Below are 16,626 nucleotides of genomic sequence, written 5' to 3'. Positions count from 1 at the left end.
ACTTTCAGGAATCCACTGGTGTGACAAAAGTTCTCAAGAAGACACTACTTTCATATTATTTTTCCCAAACTATTCTCAATACAAAACCAAACTGCAGAATTTAGCCCAATAAAAACATATATTCTTTAGATGATAGTCTACTTCAATCTCTAATCTTCCATTTCAGAGCAGATATTGCAATTTATGAATCAACAGAAGGATTCCTGGTAGCAACTTTGCTCCCCATACACAAGGGGCCATAGGACTGAAAACACATCCTCAAAGTGTGCATAATTGTTAAGAATTCAAATCTATTCTGGTGTTCTCATTATGTCCACTGATTCACACATTAACAGCCAGCACATATAGTCATTTTAATTGTTGATAGAATATAATTCATATCTATGAGGAAAGTTGTTTCATTAGCCTTAGAGATAGCAATGCAGAGTTGGTTGATGATTGATTTCCTACATTGTGCAAAATCAAGTTTATTTAACTATGTTTACTGAGTAAAGCCACTTGGCTGAGTGGCTGCATCTTACTCAATCAGAAAGCCTGGTTCCAAACTACAATGACTGCATTCATTTATGGAAGACAAAACCAAATGAATCACATTATGGTTATGCAGCAGGGTGTGTGAACTCAGTCTGTATCCTGTTGTGTCCTTCTCACTTTCTGAAGAAATGGAACTAGGTTCTGTGAGAAGATCCTTCTTCAGTGCCCCCGTCCACATTGTCTCACTATCATTCATGATCACAACATTAAATTGTTTTTCACAATCGCAACATTAGATTTTTTTTTTTCTAACAAGACTCAGGTAAACTGCAAAAATTTAACAATCTCCCACCAATATATTTCTGTAGAAAACAAATAACTGACAATAAATCCTTTGCTCCATATTAAATTTTAGACAGTCTCATCACCACCAAAAAAGGCTCAGGGTTTTCAATGTCCTTTCCAATTCAGACTGAGATCCATAACCAGTTTGGCCCATGGTCTTTTCAGAAACACAGACAAGGATTTCTCAAAGAAAGTAACTAAGTTTCCTTTCGAAAGCGATAACATTTTTGCACCAGTCCCATTTGCCATTTTTCACATAACACTCAAGCCACTTTCACTGACAGAACCATGGACCTCCTGCCACAGTGCTTTGGCACACTAGCATTCCACTGCCAATTTCCATTTCAAGAGCGAAAGCATAATTTCAGCCAGTACGGGGCATATTGGTGATTTACAACTATTAAGCCTTAAAAGAATACTGTGCATTAGATCTATTTAAAGCTTCAATGGAAGCAATCACTGGTCCTATTTCTCCTGTTCTCAAATCTAAAATTATTCATACCATTTTTTGTTTAAATATTTGATCATAGGTTCTCGGACTATTATATTTTTTTTCCTTATTACTGACAAGAAAAAAAAGCAGTGAGAAGTTCTAGGGACATATTACAGAGCTACATTTTCAGATGGATTAACGAACACCAGATCCTTATTTTTGAATTATTTCTTTTAGGTATAAACATACAAGTAAAATACAGTGTAGGAGTCATCTTGTGGTGAGATGGGCAGAAAATAAATTTAATAAAGAATAAGCAAATAGGCACCAATTGCAAACATTAAAACTGCTGAAGCTGGACTAAATATCTAAAGCAGGAATTCCCAACCATGGCAACTTTAAGATATGTGGACTTCAACTCCCCATGTTGGGGAATCCTAGTAACTGATGTCCATATGTCTTAAAGTTGCCAAGGTTGGGAAACCTGATCCAAAGTATGGATCTTGCAGGTCATCAAAATGCTTCTAGTCCCTCTTACATGTCTAACCTCTCTTACCTGTCTATCTCCTAATTGTCTACTTCCTAATTCACATTGAGACAACACTGTATTCTTCTACATTTTTGCAAATAGAGAAGCATCACTTTCTGAAGTCAGAGGAGATATATAATTCAGAGATAAACAAGAAAGTATATCTATGAGTAGCAAAGATTCACTCAACAAACCTAATACTTGTATTCAGATCTAGCCTTTTCTCCAAAGAAGGGCACCACCTTTTAATTTATTTTTTATTTGTCAAAGAAAATTCAAACAAAGAAAACAAGAAAATCAAAATGTGACAGGGATGGCAGGAAGAATTGAAATTGTGCAGAGATCAGCCTTCTCCAAATAGGCCAGCTAAGGAAATTTGAATACATCAGGAGGGTATCCAGTTGGGAAAGTGATTAATATCCTCCTTTCAACTTTCTCTTCCTCTTCCATCATCTTCACCATCTCATGCAGGTACTGTTATTTCTCAGTTTTATTATGATTCATATCTTCTCAAAAGGAACTGCATGGTGTTATAGGGCCTATTTTTGGATATTTATAGTTTACTTTGGTTATCTATGGAAAATGTGAGATCACTATAAGATTTCAGAATGGACAGTGAAATTTTAAATTTAGTCAATGGAATTTTATTCTTGGAAAAGCACACATTTTATATTTGTTCAACAATGATCAATAATCAGCCATTGGCTAAATACCCAGTCATAAATGTCACATATGGGCTGGTGAACTGCTGTGTTGTTTTGATTGAAATTGTAATGTAACCTGATCAAACCATGGTGGATAAGTATGAGATTCATACCTTCATGATTGTGGGGCAGAGAATAGTTCTTACTTTACACCCCATCTCAGTGTATTGTTAATGTTGATTTATTTTAAATTAACAGATGCATGTTGAACAATAGAAGGTTTTCCTTTTAAGTGATCAGGTGAGCATTTGATCCCTTCTGCTGTTGAGATATGCTTATTTTTATCTAAGCAACCTGAAATCAAGGCTGACATACTACTGTACAGTTGTCCTGCAAATAATCTGCATTGTTAAGCTGAGAGAATTTAGCTTTGATTTCAATGTATGTATATATATTCCATTTTCATCTCCCAGAATAAAGAGATGATGGTTGAATTTATGGGCAAGACTCCTAATAAGTAAGATATTGTTTTGTTCATGGAAAACAGATTAAAAGACTGAAAACTTCAAGTGCAGTAGAAAAGCACAATGTGAATAATATTTTTCTTTAAAAAATTGCTCTGCATTCTGTTACTCAGGAGTTTAAGAAAGCATTCTTGTATTTTGAAAAAATACAAATCTTCTCTCTCAAATGATTTCTTGTATACATATATGAATAAAGTAAAAATGAATGTACGTGTGATCAAAATGCATATTTACAACCAGAATATTTAAATCTTGAGAAAATAATAAAATAAAGTCACAGGAAATGATTTGATCTGAGTTTAGGAATATTAATTTAATATTTATTCTTCAAAGCCTACCAGGGTTTTGCAAGAATCAGCAATTCAGATATAATATAATAAACTAGAATATTTGACAAGCACTACATATATTCAGATGTTGTGCTGGATTACAACTACCATGTTCTTCAGCCAGTCATTTGAACAGGTACCAATTTGGGCTGAAGAGTATAGTAGTTAACAGAATAATTAAACAGAATAAAGATTGTATACTTAAAAATTCATAGTACACTTGGTTACTTGTGCTTGGGGTTTGTTGTTATTGTTTATTAACAAAAGAATAAGCACTGGAAGATATCTTGTCATTCATCACTTAAGTTCATTTTATTATGATTTCAAATATCTATCTATACATTTTCAATATTTCAAAAAGTGGTTTGCACATAAACATTTTGTGTTAAGTAATAGCAGATCATTGGCTGTTATTGATGCCCTGACCAGGATGTAATCAAAGCTGAAATGAAAACATAATTCAAAATTGCAAGGAAAAGAAGCAACCATATAAAAATAAATCATTTAAAAGTTGTACTATCTTCATGCCTATTCTGGAAAGATAAAAGATTCCCACTCTTATTGCTTTAAGAAGGAATCCTTTGTATATGCTAAACAGTTCCTCCTCCCCACCAACCAATGAACTCATAGTCCCAAAGTACGTACATTCTGTACACATTTATATATGGACAGCTTCATTATTGTGCCAGGCCACCTGTGACAGTATCAAGTAGCTTCTGGAGGAAAATATAGGACAGGATAGGAACATCATATTATTACTAAAACAGTTGGGAAAATCCTTTTTAGCTACTATTCAGAGACTCTATCCCCTGCAAAGATTTAGCCTGGTTGCAGAAAGTATAAAAATGTCCATTCCCCCAAAATACATGCAGACTCCACTACCAACACCTGGGATGCATGGCTGCCTCTACAGATCCTGATAGGGACACATTTAATTAAAATTGTTGACAAGCAGACTATAGTAACACCTTATTAATGTGCCTAATCATTGAATACTGGTATGCTTGAAAACTCTCCACAGCAGTTCTTAATGCTCAGCACATAAAATGCTCATTGATGTCTGCACAGGGATTGTTGGATGTCTGGAGATGAAGCTTGTGTGTTAGGCCACTGCTGTCCTAATGGGCAAGAGTGGAAATGAAGTCCAGGCTATATGGTAGATACCATAATTTCAAATGAACATCATCAGGACCCTGGGTTAAGTATATTCTTTTTGGGGTACTGTTGATGTTTCTCTCTGATTTGCAACTGTTGTTGGTGTTTGTATTTATATGCATCGCTAAACCCTTTTCACTGAATTTTCTAAGACTGAATTTTTCATTGAATTTTTTTCACTAAATTTTCTTAGTACTCATGAAACTGTGATGTTAAAACTATAAGCTGTTTTAAGAGGCTTCACTGAACCAGAACATAAAATGGAGATAAGAAGATAAGAAAGACATTTCTGCATTACATATCTCATGTACACATTGCAAGTCTCTGGAAAAGTTAGTACATAATGTAAAATGTATATCAAATCAAGCTTGTTGCATCAGCCAAAAATTTCACCAATTGTAAATTACCATTGATTCTCTAGGATACTTCTCTTAGATGTTAATTCAGTAGGGTAATAAAAATGTAACCAAGCCACAATCTGGGCAAAATGCAACAGGAATCACACAATCTATACATAGTTGACAAATCAAGGAAGTTTGCGCAGTCAGCTATCTCCAAGGGACAAGTGGGTCTTTATGTGGGAAGAAGGCAAAGACAGAACAACATCCTAGTAAATTTATGTGAGTTGGGTACTTACACTAACTCAAATAATGCAAACAAAGACACACAACCCATAGATTATTATAATATTTTTGCATATTTCCTAATGGACCTGTTGAAAAACAACAGAGCAGAAGTCATGAGAATTTGAAATTCAATAATATCTTCAACTAGTCTCTTTAAAGTCTCACAGGGAACAGTTTATGGAAGATTTCCATTCATGCCTCTATCATAGCCTAATCTCACTTTAGTACTTTAATACTAGTACTTTTGTAGATGTTTTGTTGCACTTAGAATTTCCTATCTAAATGATTAACAGCTAAATTCCCAGGCAATTCTGGAACCTGGAACCTCTCACATCTGGAGGAAAGAAATTGGGGAAGTTGTTCTAACTGGGAAGTTAGTACAGTAGCTTAAAGCACTGATAAAAATTTGCTGGGGTGAGTTCTTCACCAAATTCTTTTTCTTACCCAAAGTAGGATGAAGCAGAGCTTCAGTAATCAAACAAAGCTTCAGATCCACCTACTACTGAAATTAATGGAATTTATACGTGCATAACTGTGTTTCTGAATCAGAGTGTGTATCTGCTTTGGAATTTAAGCAAAAATTTATATGAGAAACTCTATAAGAGAAAATGCCCAAAGGAGCAAAGAACTTACCACATTTCATCATCCCTACTTCATAACATTTCCGGAGTCGGCAGGCCTGGCAACTTTTGCGCCTGTTTTTATCTATTGTACATTGGTTTGTCGCCGGACAAATGTAATCATTGTGCCCTGGAGGGAGGGATAAGAGAAGGTACATTTTAAAAATACTGTGATAAAGTCATAGATTTCGTCCTTGTTTCGGAGAAAAGGTATTTTATTTCTTGAGCTAGCTACTAGTTCTAGTGTGGGAAACACATCTGGTTAGACTGTCCTTGGAGAACCCCAGACAGAGGAAGGGTGACCCAAAAGAGTCACATGTGTCCTTGAGCTAACAAAGAGCATCTTAGCAACACAAACATGGAAAAAATGTGTTCTTTCTTCCCTCATTCAATGAAGATGCATGTTTTGTTAGGGCTATGTGTTCATTAGAGCTGTCTCATTGCATTAATTTGCTTAATCAGAGCACTTAAGATTGCAGCTTGCCAATGGAGAGGATTGAGAATAAACATGTCCTCCAACTGTCAAGCAGCTGGGGAAAGGAGGATCTTCCTTAGATGCATGGGTGCTAAAGGAAAAGAATAGAATAATAGAAGTGTTATCGGCTTATAATCTTTGAGAACTTATTTGAAAGGCTAATCAATAGAGAAATACAGCATGTAAAAGGGCTAAAGACCAAGACAATCCTGTATGCCTCAGTTCTCAATGAAAGCAGCACATACATTTTGAAAGACCTTTTAGTAGAAAGAGGCAAATTGTGACAAGTATACCACAGAAAAGGACTGTGATCAGCAGAAGAGGCTTTTGTTTTGCTTTTGCAAATACAACATGAGAGAATTAAAATATTTCTTTTTAGGTTTCTCATCCTTGGACTAGATTTAACCTTTCTACCAAGATTCAGTAGAGACCAAGGAGAATCTGGAAAGACAGTCATTTCGTTCTGTGGAGAAATAGAGAAATGCCAATTTGTGGAAAAAAAATCATATATCCCCAATTGATATTGAGAATTACTCAAAGCAGATGGTTTTTCTTAAATTTATTTGACAAGCGGGCTCCCTTTTAAAAGGGGAGTCGATAATACAAATTCTGGCCGAATGATAATGAAAGCAAATTATAGCTGTTCAAAAATAAAGGCAAATGAAGGCAAATTTTCTTAGTAACATTTTATCTCAACCTTTGTCTAGAGGCTATACTATATATGATGTTTGGAGTTGAATGCCTGGATTTAGACCATGATGTTCTGAGTGAAATGTTTGATAAGACATCAAGGTCATTAGGAGGTTATGGCCAAATTTTGCTCTCCTAGTTTAGCCTAAGAATTATTGTGTATATGAGGAAAAGGAAAAAAATCACGTAAAAATGTAATTGGTTGGTACCAAACAATTTTACCATTCTACCTCTCATGCCTTATAAGAAAAATCCTCAGAATCAATTTATATTAAGAATAAAGACAGATTCCTATTAGATTATTATGTTAGACTTGGCTACAAGAATAAGAACTTGACATGCAATTAAGACCTAGATGCAGATTATAAAAATGATTCTTTATCTCTTCTTATACTGTAAATGTGTCTTCCATTTCTGAATCGCAGTGTCCTAATAAAATATAGCTCTACTTAACAATTAACCAGTGGAATGGCTTGCCTTCAGAAGTTGTGGGTGCTCCATCACTGGAGGCTTTTAAGAGAAGACTGGACAGTCACTTGTCTGGAATGGTATAGGATCTCCTGCTTAAGCAGGAGGTTGGACTAGAAGACCTCCAAGGTCCCTTCCAACTCTGTTATTCTGTTATAATCTTTATTTCATCTGTTTTCTTCATCTTCAGGTTTATAAGTTCTACAAGCACACATCTAAAAGTCCAAAGTGATAGAGACAGATTTGCTGGTTACTTGGAGGAAAAAAAGGGTGGAAGGGAAGAATACAACTATAAATCATTCCTTCTCCCTGAAAACCACTTGCCCACTCCAAATCTGCTCCCAAAATGGCCTCTTGTAAGGAAATCTAATAATTTTCTCACATTATTCAGAGAGTCATTCCAACTAAAAGGAAGCTTGGTCTCTATCAGCTTTATCAAGTGGGTCTGTGCATTTAAGGAAGGGGCTGGTTTTCATTGATGCTATTACCAAAAAGAACACAAAAAACCCAACCCAATTTATTATGCATAGAAAAATCTGCTTTGGGAAACTGCTGAACACTTTTTGGAAAACAGTCTGTATAGAACAGATGTGAATTCAGTGTTTGGCAGTGAAGGTTGATTATAATCAAAGGTCCCCTGGAAAAAAGATAAAAATGTTGTCATGCCAGGTCTCCAGCATATGTCATGGCCTTCAAAAGGTTATCTTGTCCAGTTCTAAAGTGTAGTTCACCAAATCATATGCCAGGTAAACATTTTACTTTTTTCAATTACCTTAATTTCTTGCATCCCACTTCATACTGTTCCTACAGATCTGAGGCTTAACATTCCTAACTGAAGTTACATTGGAGTAAGTCTCATTGAACAATATTTTCTTAATTATAAACATAAATATTAAAATAAATATGGGGAAGGAATTTGTCCTGGGACTGAAACAATGTACATAAATATTTCTGAAGTAAGCAAAAATCTGAGCAAATATGCCTAGAACCAAACTGTGAGATTTTTCATAATTGCCATTGAAAATGGGACTTTGATTTTTAATCAGTAGATTTCATCAACTACCTGATACCATTTGTCTGAAATGGTGTAGGGTTTCCTGCCTGAGCAGGGGGTTGGGCTCGATGACCTCCAAGGTCTCTTCCAACTTTATTATTATTATTATTATTATTATTATTATTATTGTTGTTGAAGAAATGAGTCCAGTTTTAATGGTGAATCTAAAAGTGAAGAGCGCCTGATACTTTAAGACCTATTTTTGAGTCTACTATTTTAATATAATTGGGAATGAAAAGGAAATCTTAAATGGAATATGAAAAAAAATGCTCTTTGATGCCCTTTTCAATGATGTTCCATTCAATGTCCATTCATTTTTTAAATTTATTAAACTTATATGCCATCCATCTCACCAAACACAACTCTAGGCAGCAATCATTCAATAAAAATGCCATATAAAACATTAAAACAATAAATAGAGATCTTAAAATTAAAATTTAAGTAGTTAGCCCTATCTCTCCGACAGAGTTGGCCAATATTCCCCTAAATCAAGGTATGATTTATGCTTCGGGGCTGCTTTCCCATACTTTTGCAAACATAGGAGGTCTTCCAAAGCTTTATCTTTTGTATCTATATGTTGCTTTTTGGGGTTAAGTACAGATTCAGATTAATTTTTGAAATTTGTAAATATTGGAAACATTTCTTATTTAGTTAAACTTTAATATTCCCTTTTCTTTCTAATTATACAGCATCTCTGTATAAAATGAATGGTACTGTTCTGTTTTTCTGATATTAAATTATCTAACGCTTTATTCAAACTGAAAAAGTTAGCGGGAAGGAAGGAAGGAAGGAAGGAAGGAAGGAAGGAAGGAAAACCTACAGTTGAATGGAAGTCTTAGTTTATTACTGTACTACAGGGCTTTCATTTTTGGTTTCTCCTTGTTCTATCTGGATAAGGATAAGGTTAAGTATTGTCCTTTTTTGTAAGCTTTCTTGCTCACAAATTACCATTCCAAGACACAGTTTGACAACTCCCTATATATACATTTGAGACAGACCATGTAGCGCTGCACCAAAACTATCAAACAGTTCAGTTTCCCAATAGAAAAGTATCCTTCCATAATTCTACCAACTCAGTAAATGTTGGGACAATAAAACCTAAAGAAGTTTCAGTGATTAAAAAAATAGAAAGCTTATAAGATGTTATTAATAATAGAAAGAAATACAGTGATCAGTAATCAATGCTAAATTATTAGTAACTATACATAATAATTCAATTTATCATGCACATTGCTAAATCTCTTCTAAAATCTCTCTGAAATGCTACAATAATCATGCAGATGCTATAATATTTTAGTTGTTTGTTTGTCTGGTGTTAGGGAGTATCAGCTTGTGTATTGTCCCTTAATTTCAAGTGCACCATGTCAAACATTTTGAGAAATACCCAAAATTATAAAATAAATCCAAAACTAAACTTCACACTTTGTTTTGGAAGGAGGAAAAAGGAGAGAAACTTTTCACAAAATAGAAAAAAAATATAACCCAGTTCTGCAGTATATGTAGTATAGCCTTAAGCCCTCTCCAAAATGTTGTGCTAATTTAATTAAGATGCGGTCTCAAGTGGGTCTACAATGGGATTGGGTCAAAAATTCCAAATGATAATTGTAACTACATAAATTGAAGTGCTCCTCTTTTTGATTGCATCATGATCTACATATAAAAGGGGCGGGGTTTGATGTTGGCTGTCATCTTGACTTTTTTGACCCTCCTCTGCACATCTCCCTGGTTGCTCTGTGCAATTTATCTTCAGATTCTTATAAAAATTATTGCATTCAAATGAATTCTTTCCCCAGGATTTCCTGTTTTCCCTACCTTGGATGCTTCTTTTGAAGAAGGCTTTACAGCCTTCACATGACCAAACCCCATAGTGATATCCAGACGCATAATCACTACATACAGCACAGAAATGTGCATCTCTTTTTGAACCAGGACTGTTTGTGGTGGGACTGGTACAGTCACTGCTGCTGTTTTTTCTTTTCAGGGTGTCTCTGGTGGCAGAAAAGGAGAAAATCTGTCATCATACAATACAAAGGAATGTTGTATTTTGCCTCCACAGTGTTCTGTTTTTTTAAATCATCCACATGAAGTTTTACATAGTGGGAAGTGCAATAAAGGAAAGCTTGATCTTACAGAAACTTGCATGGATTAGAATCATAAAAATAAAATACTTATTCTTCAGAACACACCAGGTTTTGCAAGCACCAGCTATTAAAACATGCAATATATTAAACTTGACAAGCATTAGATATGTTAAGTCAGATGTTGTGCTACATTGCAATTACCACATTCTCCCCCCAATCATTTAAGCAGTTATTAGTTTGGGCTGGTGAATGTAATAATTAGCAAAGTGATTAAGCAGAATGAACATTGTGCAGTTAGGAGTTTATGATACACATGCAAAGTTAGTTTTGCCACATTGTTAGGCCAAGTGAAGCACAAAGAGTATTAATTGCTAGGCATTTCATTTATTATTTCCATTCATTCATTCACTATTTTAATTGCCAGAGGCAGGAACAGAGGCTTCTGAGATTTTCAACCTAATGTAACAAAAAAAAGTGACTGGTCTTGAATAGTATAGATTTTATTTTGTGATGAAGGGAAATTGGTTCCATCTGCTGTCTTGGCTAGGGACCTCTGGCTGTCCTGGCTATGGACCACATTCCTTCAACAAATGTTCAAGAAGTAAGCTGTGGTCCACCAAATCAGAAATTTGACAAATGCAAAGACTTAAACATGTATTTTGTTCCTTTTTGAGGCCTGAAACATTGCTTCAGCTACACAGGGGGAAAGGGAGTAAAAAAAAAAACCCAAAAACTAGAAAAGAGGATTTCACTGTGTGATCAAAGCCTTCAAAAGTTTCAGTCATATGGTTGAATCTTCCACCTCAGTGTTACTCAAACTTGGTAACTTTAAAATGTGTGGAATTGATTTTCTCCATGCTGGTTGAGAAATTCTGGGAGTTGAAATCCACACATCTTAAAGTTGCTAAGTTTGAAAACACGTCTCTAGACTGACTTTTTTTTTTACTTACACACATATAGTGTATCACAGAACATCCCTGCTTAAATGCACACTTTACAGGACATATGAATTACATTCTTTACCTCTGAGACAAACTTAATGTCCTCTATTCTTTCTTAAGTAAAAGGAGATTTGATAGCCTTCTCCCTTTTTTGTCAACGATCAGGGACAATGTGCAAGTCCAAAAGGATTTGATAAACAGATGAGCAGAAAAGAAATCACTACAGTCAGAAGCCACATCCAGATATCTGTAGATTTCTGAGTTGTGACAAATGTCTCTGGGTTTCAGAAAGGAGGAGAGGCTTAAGAGGGCGTGTGTCCTTTAAAAAAAATCTCTATAAAACTCAAACAGAGTTTTATACGTCACATTTGAAAACAAAATCCTTCATTAGGAAAAAAAAATAAAATAAAATGCCCTATGCTCAGTTAATCAAGTAAAGGGAGGAGCCGGCTCCATGTAGTTCATATTCTTTCCATCTTTGAACTTTTAATTTAAGTTACAATTCATGAATTTTCAATACCACAATCATTGTTTCCATGGCAATAAATTGATGTCATGAACACAGCATTAAGACGGCACCACAAAAATGAAACAGAAGGGGAAGTGCAACTGTGAAAGAGAATGTGTGCAAAGGCAGAGCATTTTGAAGATGAGAAATCACTCTTTACACTTACCTTTCAAAAGTAATGGAGGATTTCATTGTACAATTCCACTCAAATAAGATATTCTGTAGGTTTGTCAAGTCACTAAAAGAGTGGCTCGTGTAGCCTTCCCCAACTTGTTCCTTCCAGATGTGTTAGTTACTATCTCCCATGATATCTGGAGATGACAGCAATAAGACATCTGGAGGAAAGTTATTGCAGATGACTGAGACAGACCCAAAGCTGTCTGAAATTCAAACTATGTCCAAAATTTCTATTCTTACTTCATTTTTATCCTACCCCTTTTCAATAAAGAATCCCAAAATCTGTATGTCTACGGAGATTCTCAATCAATCATCCAGGTCAAGGTTGCCCCAAGATGCTTTTCCAAAAGCAAAAAAGTTCAGTTGCCTTTTGAAAGGCACCTTTGGGAGTCCCAAAAGCTATATATGGTGTTCTTATCCATCATTTTATAGCTGACTACAATCTTGCATGACAGTGAGAGACAGTATTTAGTCCAAAGTTCTTGGACTAAAAACTTTTTCTTTTCACGTATGGTCAAAACCATTTTGCTAGTTGAGGCAAAGGATAAGCTGATATCCTTCACCCATTTCATACTGCTAAGGTGACCAGACTATCAGTCTTAGTTTAATATAGATGATGTGCTGGTATCCTCCCCATATCATCAAAATCAGGCCAGCTAAAAAGGACAGAATGTGTTCAGGGTACATACAATTTTATCTCCTAATTAAGCAGGCTGACACAAAGAAAGTTCAGAAGGAACAAGGCTGTCTTCTTCCAGGCAAGGGTGGAGGTGTTTCACTATGCCTAACAATAGACCAGCTTGGCTCCCTATCCTACCTTTATTCAGGTATTTCACCATTTTCTAATTGTTACACAAGGAATCTTCCCATAGTCACTTATTAGTGAACTGTTTTTGAAAAAGTAGACTCTATGTTACTTGCAGAAGAAATTCTGTATTATCCAGAAAATGTATCATTCTTTGCTCAGTAACTTTAGATACTTTCATAGCCACTAACCTACTAAATTTCTATACTTGGCAAGATTTCTACTCTAGAGCTCTCTAAAATCATTTTAATTTCCATGAAAATTCCAAGCACAGAGTTATACAATAAAGCTGAATGATGGGAAATTCAAAATAAATAGGAATTCTTAAAATGCCTCTTTAATCTAGGAGTGGTCTAAAATCAAATTTTGAGTGCTTCAGAATGGTTGGAAAATTCCTTTTAAGCTTAAAGTACCTGTTTCAAACTAAAACAAAGCTATTACAAAGTTGAAATAACTCCAGAATGGCTAGAACTCAAAGCGGGAGCATTTTAAATGTCTAAACTCTTGGATTCAAAATGCCTTGTTCATCTTAGTAAATCAATTAAACAAAACAAAGTTAAACTTGCTCCCACAGGATGAAATAATGGCCACCAATGTGGGCAGTCTTATCATGGGATTAGACAAATTAACGAAGGATAGAAAACAATCAGTGGCTACTAGCCCTGATAGTTATATATTTCTCCAGCATCAGAAGGGCTGCACCTCTGCGTGCCCAGTTCTGAGGAAAACAGAAAGGTATTGTGTTAATGTCCTATTTGTGTACTTCCCATAGTCTCCAAGTTGACCACTGTAGGATCAAAATACAGGACTTGTTTGAGGTTCCTGTAGTCCAATTATACTGAGAGTCTATCATATGCTAATTCCACCCATTGCATATCAGAGAAAATGGATGGTCCAGAAAAAATAATTCTCCAAGTACAGGAGAAAAAAATAAATTATTTAATAAATATAGCTCCTTTTTTTCCTTAAAAAAATCAGCCTTGCAATGAGAAATAATCCCACTGAATTCTATACATCACAAATATTATGCAGGTACAATTTTACATTATCAAGAACTCAGAAATATTTTTAAAAACAGTCCTCTTCTGAATATATTTATTGCACCATCAAAATCCTTTCCCAAGATTTCTCCTACATCATCCCCTAAATATCAAACCAAATGTCTGGAAGTTCAAATTTCATCTTAGCTCTGACTTTCAATATCTAAACCTGTGACTGAACTGTGTTCATACAGTATATTCTCATGGAAATAAGAGTTACTTAAGAACATGGATAAATATTAAGAATTTCTATCTTTTCATTATTTCAAAGCAAAAAGGCAAAATATATATTCATGGGGTATCACTGATTGGCTCTCCCAACTTTGAAAGCAAATTGTGGGTGGAAGAAACAATACTTTGATCAGAGAAGCAATTCTGGAGAAATAATTCATGCTATTTGCCCCATTTAAAGCATTTTGCTTTCTGTTTCTTGGTCATATTACACTGGACTGGATATTTAGCACTAAATAGATAATTTTTAAAATTACCTGTGCATAGGTAAGACGTGATCCACAGGTCGGGCTTCACACCAAGGGCTTTTCGGTTGCTCTGCATATAAAACCGATGATTGGCAGTGTACTGTCAGAGGAGATATGTGACCAGGACTGGTCCACAACATATTTGGACTTGCTGCCTGCCTTAAAGTGGCATTTTCTGAATCACTGAAATTGCCTGGAATGTTATAATTCATCATCGAAGGGCTGTAGAAAGCCATGGCCGAGTAGTCGGGTCTGTTCTCCATGTAACAGGATGGAATGTAGATGGGGCTGTGCTCGACCGTCAGAGCAGCCTGGCTGCAGCTGAAAGGGATGGGAGAGCTGTGCTCAGAGACGGCGCTTTTGGATTCTCTTTTACTACATCCGAGATCTTGAATTGGTGGCAAATGAGAACATTCCTTGTGAGACGATGCACAGAGGGACATGCTGGAGTGAGATGGATGCCAAATGTCGCTTTCTTAATCAGTCATCCCCCAACATTTAATCTGGAAAACAGCAATACGTAAGGCTACATAAATACATTTTTAAAAAGAAAATCCCCCCCTCCTCACCCTCACTTCCTGGCCATATATATCTGGAGCAAAAATATTACAATAGCAATTTTAGTAGACCAACGAGTACAGAAACAGTCCTACTCAGACATAAAAATGGTGATCCTATGAGAACTGCCTGATCCACTGCCTGTGGGTGGGAAAGATAATTCTCTTGAAATCTCCCATTCACCTAATTCAGAGGAGGGTAACCTGAGGATCCAGAGCCAAGTTTTAAAGAACCTTTTACCCCAACTCAGGCAAAACTCAGTAGTATGGTTTCCCCCTAATTTGAGGCAAGAAGCACACAAAAACTACAGCATCAATAAAATTAAAAAAAGAAATACAGCCCAGGACTCCCAACCCAAAACTCATTAACAAAAAATATGGAAACCTTTGTTCTGCCTACATGCTTGCATGATATGACCCAGCCCAATTTAGATCATAGCCTCACCAACCTACTTGGCTTTTGCCCTTCTAAAAAGAAGTAAGGCTTCCAGACTTCCAAAGGTTGCTCATCTCCAATCAAACTAATGTAATAATAGCGATTAACAAAGGGGACAAGCTTCACTGTGAGCACTCAAATGTGTCAGCGCTGGTGTTATGCCACAAAGAAATGATATACGTTCAAGGAAGATTCATCCTACTGTTGGTAGAACCATGCTGCAAATTTTCAGGGCAGAGATGCCTTACCATGGTCATTTCAGGCCCAGAAAACTGCAGGTTTCACGATTGCAATGTTTCTCCAACCCTTAAGCATTCTGCTACCTGAAGTGAAGAGCAAGCTGCCATTTTCACTTCACATACAAGTTACAAAAGTCAACCCAACTGGCAGTTAAATTATACTCTAATGCCAATAATGGGACAGTGACCGTGATTACACTTGAAAGTAGTAGGTTACTTCAGGTGAAACAGGGCGGACTATTCCCCCAGCAATTCCTAATGGCACCCATAGATTTTGCTTGTGTTACTTACTGGAACTGGTCAGGAAATATAATTTCACTATATTTTTTTTATATTTGAGCACAGTTCAAATTGATCATTAACTCCTGCTTTTAAAGCTCCAGAGTGTATAATGTCATCAGCAACTTGTTTTCCCTCATGGGATTGTGAATAACAAGAAGTCTGACAACACAGCCATGATGGTACCAAGTGGGTGGGCCAAATTTTTTTACCCCATTTTAAACTTGCTTTCTGGTGAACTTATGTTAATATATTGGGGGGGAGGCATTTTAAAATCACAAAGACTTTATTGCTATATTTCCTTGACATGATGGCTAGGGACCTGGGGGAAAGGAACTTAATAGGTTGCAGTACTTGATGTGGCTTCCTAAGGGAATATATTTTCATAGAAGACAATATATGTAGCTCAGGGTTGGACTGTGGAGTCTTTCTGCCTATTACAACATGATCTTCTGGGTTTTTCCCCAGTAGATTACCAGAAAATGTTGATTTTATATGCATATTGGTTGATTGCATTGAATATAAGTAAGTATGCCACTTTGTTATTCTTCAAAGATGCATAATAAATCATATACGGTAAATAGAATAGTTTTCATATAATTTGGCACCTGTCTTGAGACCACTACTTCTGAAGTTTAGAATATAAATCTTCTATCTGAATTTTAGAATACAAATCTTCTATTGATCATCAGAGGTCAGAAGCTAGATAACTGGGAAC

At 35.7% G+C, this 16,626-nt stretch overlaps 1 protein-coding gene across 5 annotated transcripts in view; it reads right to left on the bottom strand.

Moving 5' to 3' along the window:
• The window catches only part of ESR2 (estrogen receptor 2), a 73,662-nt gene that overhangs the window by 34,140 nt on the left and 22,896 nt on the right, over nt 1-16,626 (bottom strand). For 3 of the 5 annotated variants that reach the window (XM_039319527.1, XM_039319526.1, XM_039319528.1), the window contains 3 exons: nt 14,407-14,900; nt 10,179-10,354; nt 5,693-5,809 (listed from right to left, as the gene is read on the bottom strand). In XM_039319527.1, coding sequence (XP_039175461.1) covers nt 5,693-5,809; nt 10,179-10,354; nt 14,407-14,840 — 727 coding nt within the window. In that variant the 5' untranslated portion in view covers nt 14,841-14,900. Of the gene's footprint in view, nt 1-5,692; nt 5,810-10,178; nt 10,355-12,062; nt 12,092-14,406; nt 14,901-16,626 lie in introns of those variants that run through there. The other 2 variants (XM_039319529.1, XM_039319530.1) reach the window with 2 other exon arrangements.

Source organism: Crotalus tigris, unplaced genomic scaffold (genome assembly GCF_016545835.1).
Source record: "Crotalus tigris isolate CLP2741 ecotype Arizona unplaced genomic scaffold, ASM1654583v1 scf7180000023598.3388751, whole genome shotgun sequence".
Classification (NCBI taxonomy): domain Eukaryota; kingdom Metazoa; phylum Chordata; class Lepidosauria; order Squamata; family Viperidae; genus Crotalus; species Crotalus tigris.
Note: the sequence above shows the minus strand (reverse complement) of the source record. Positions and strands in the feature narration are given on the sequence as shown.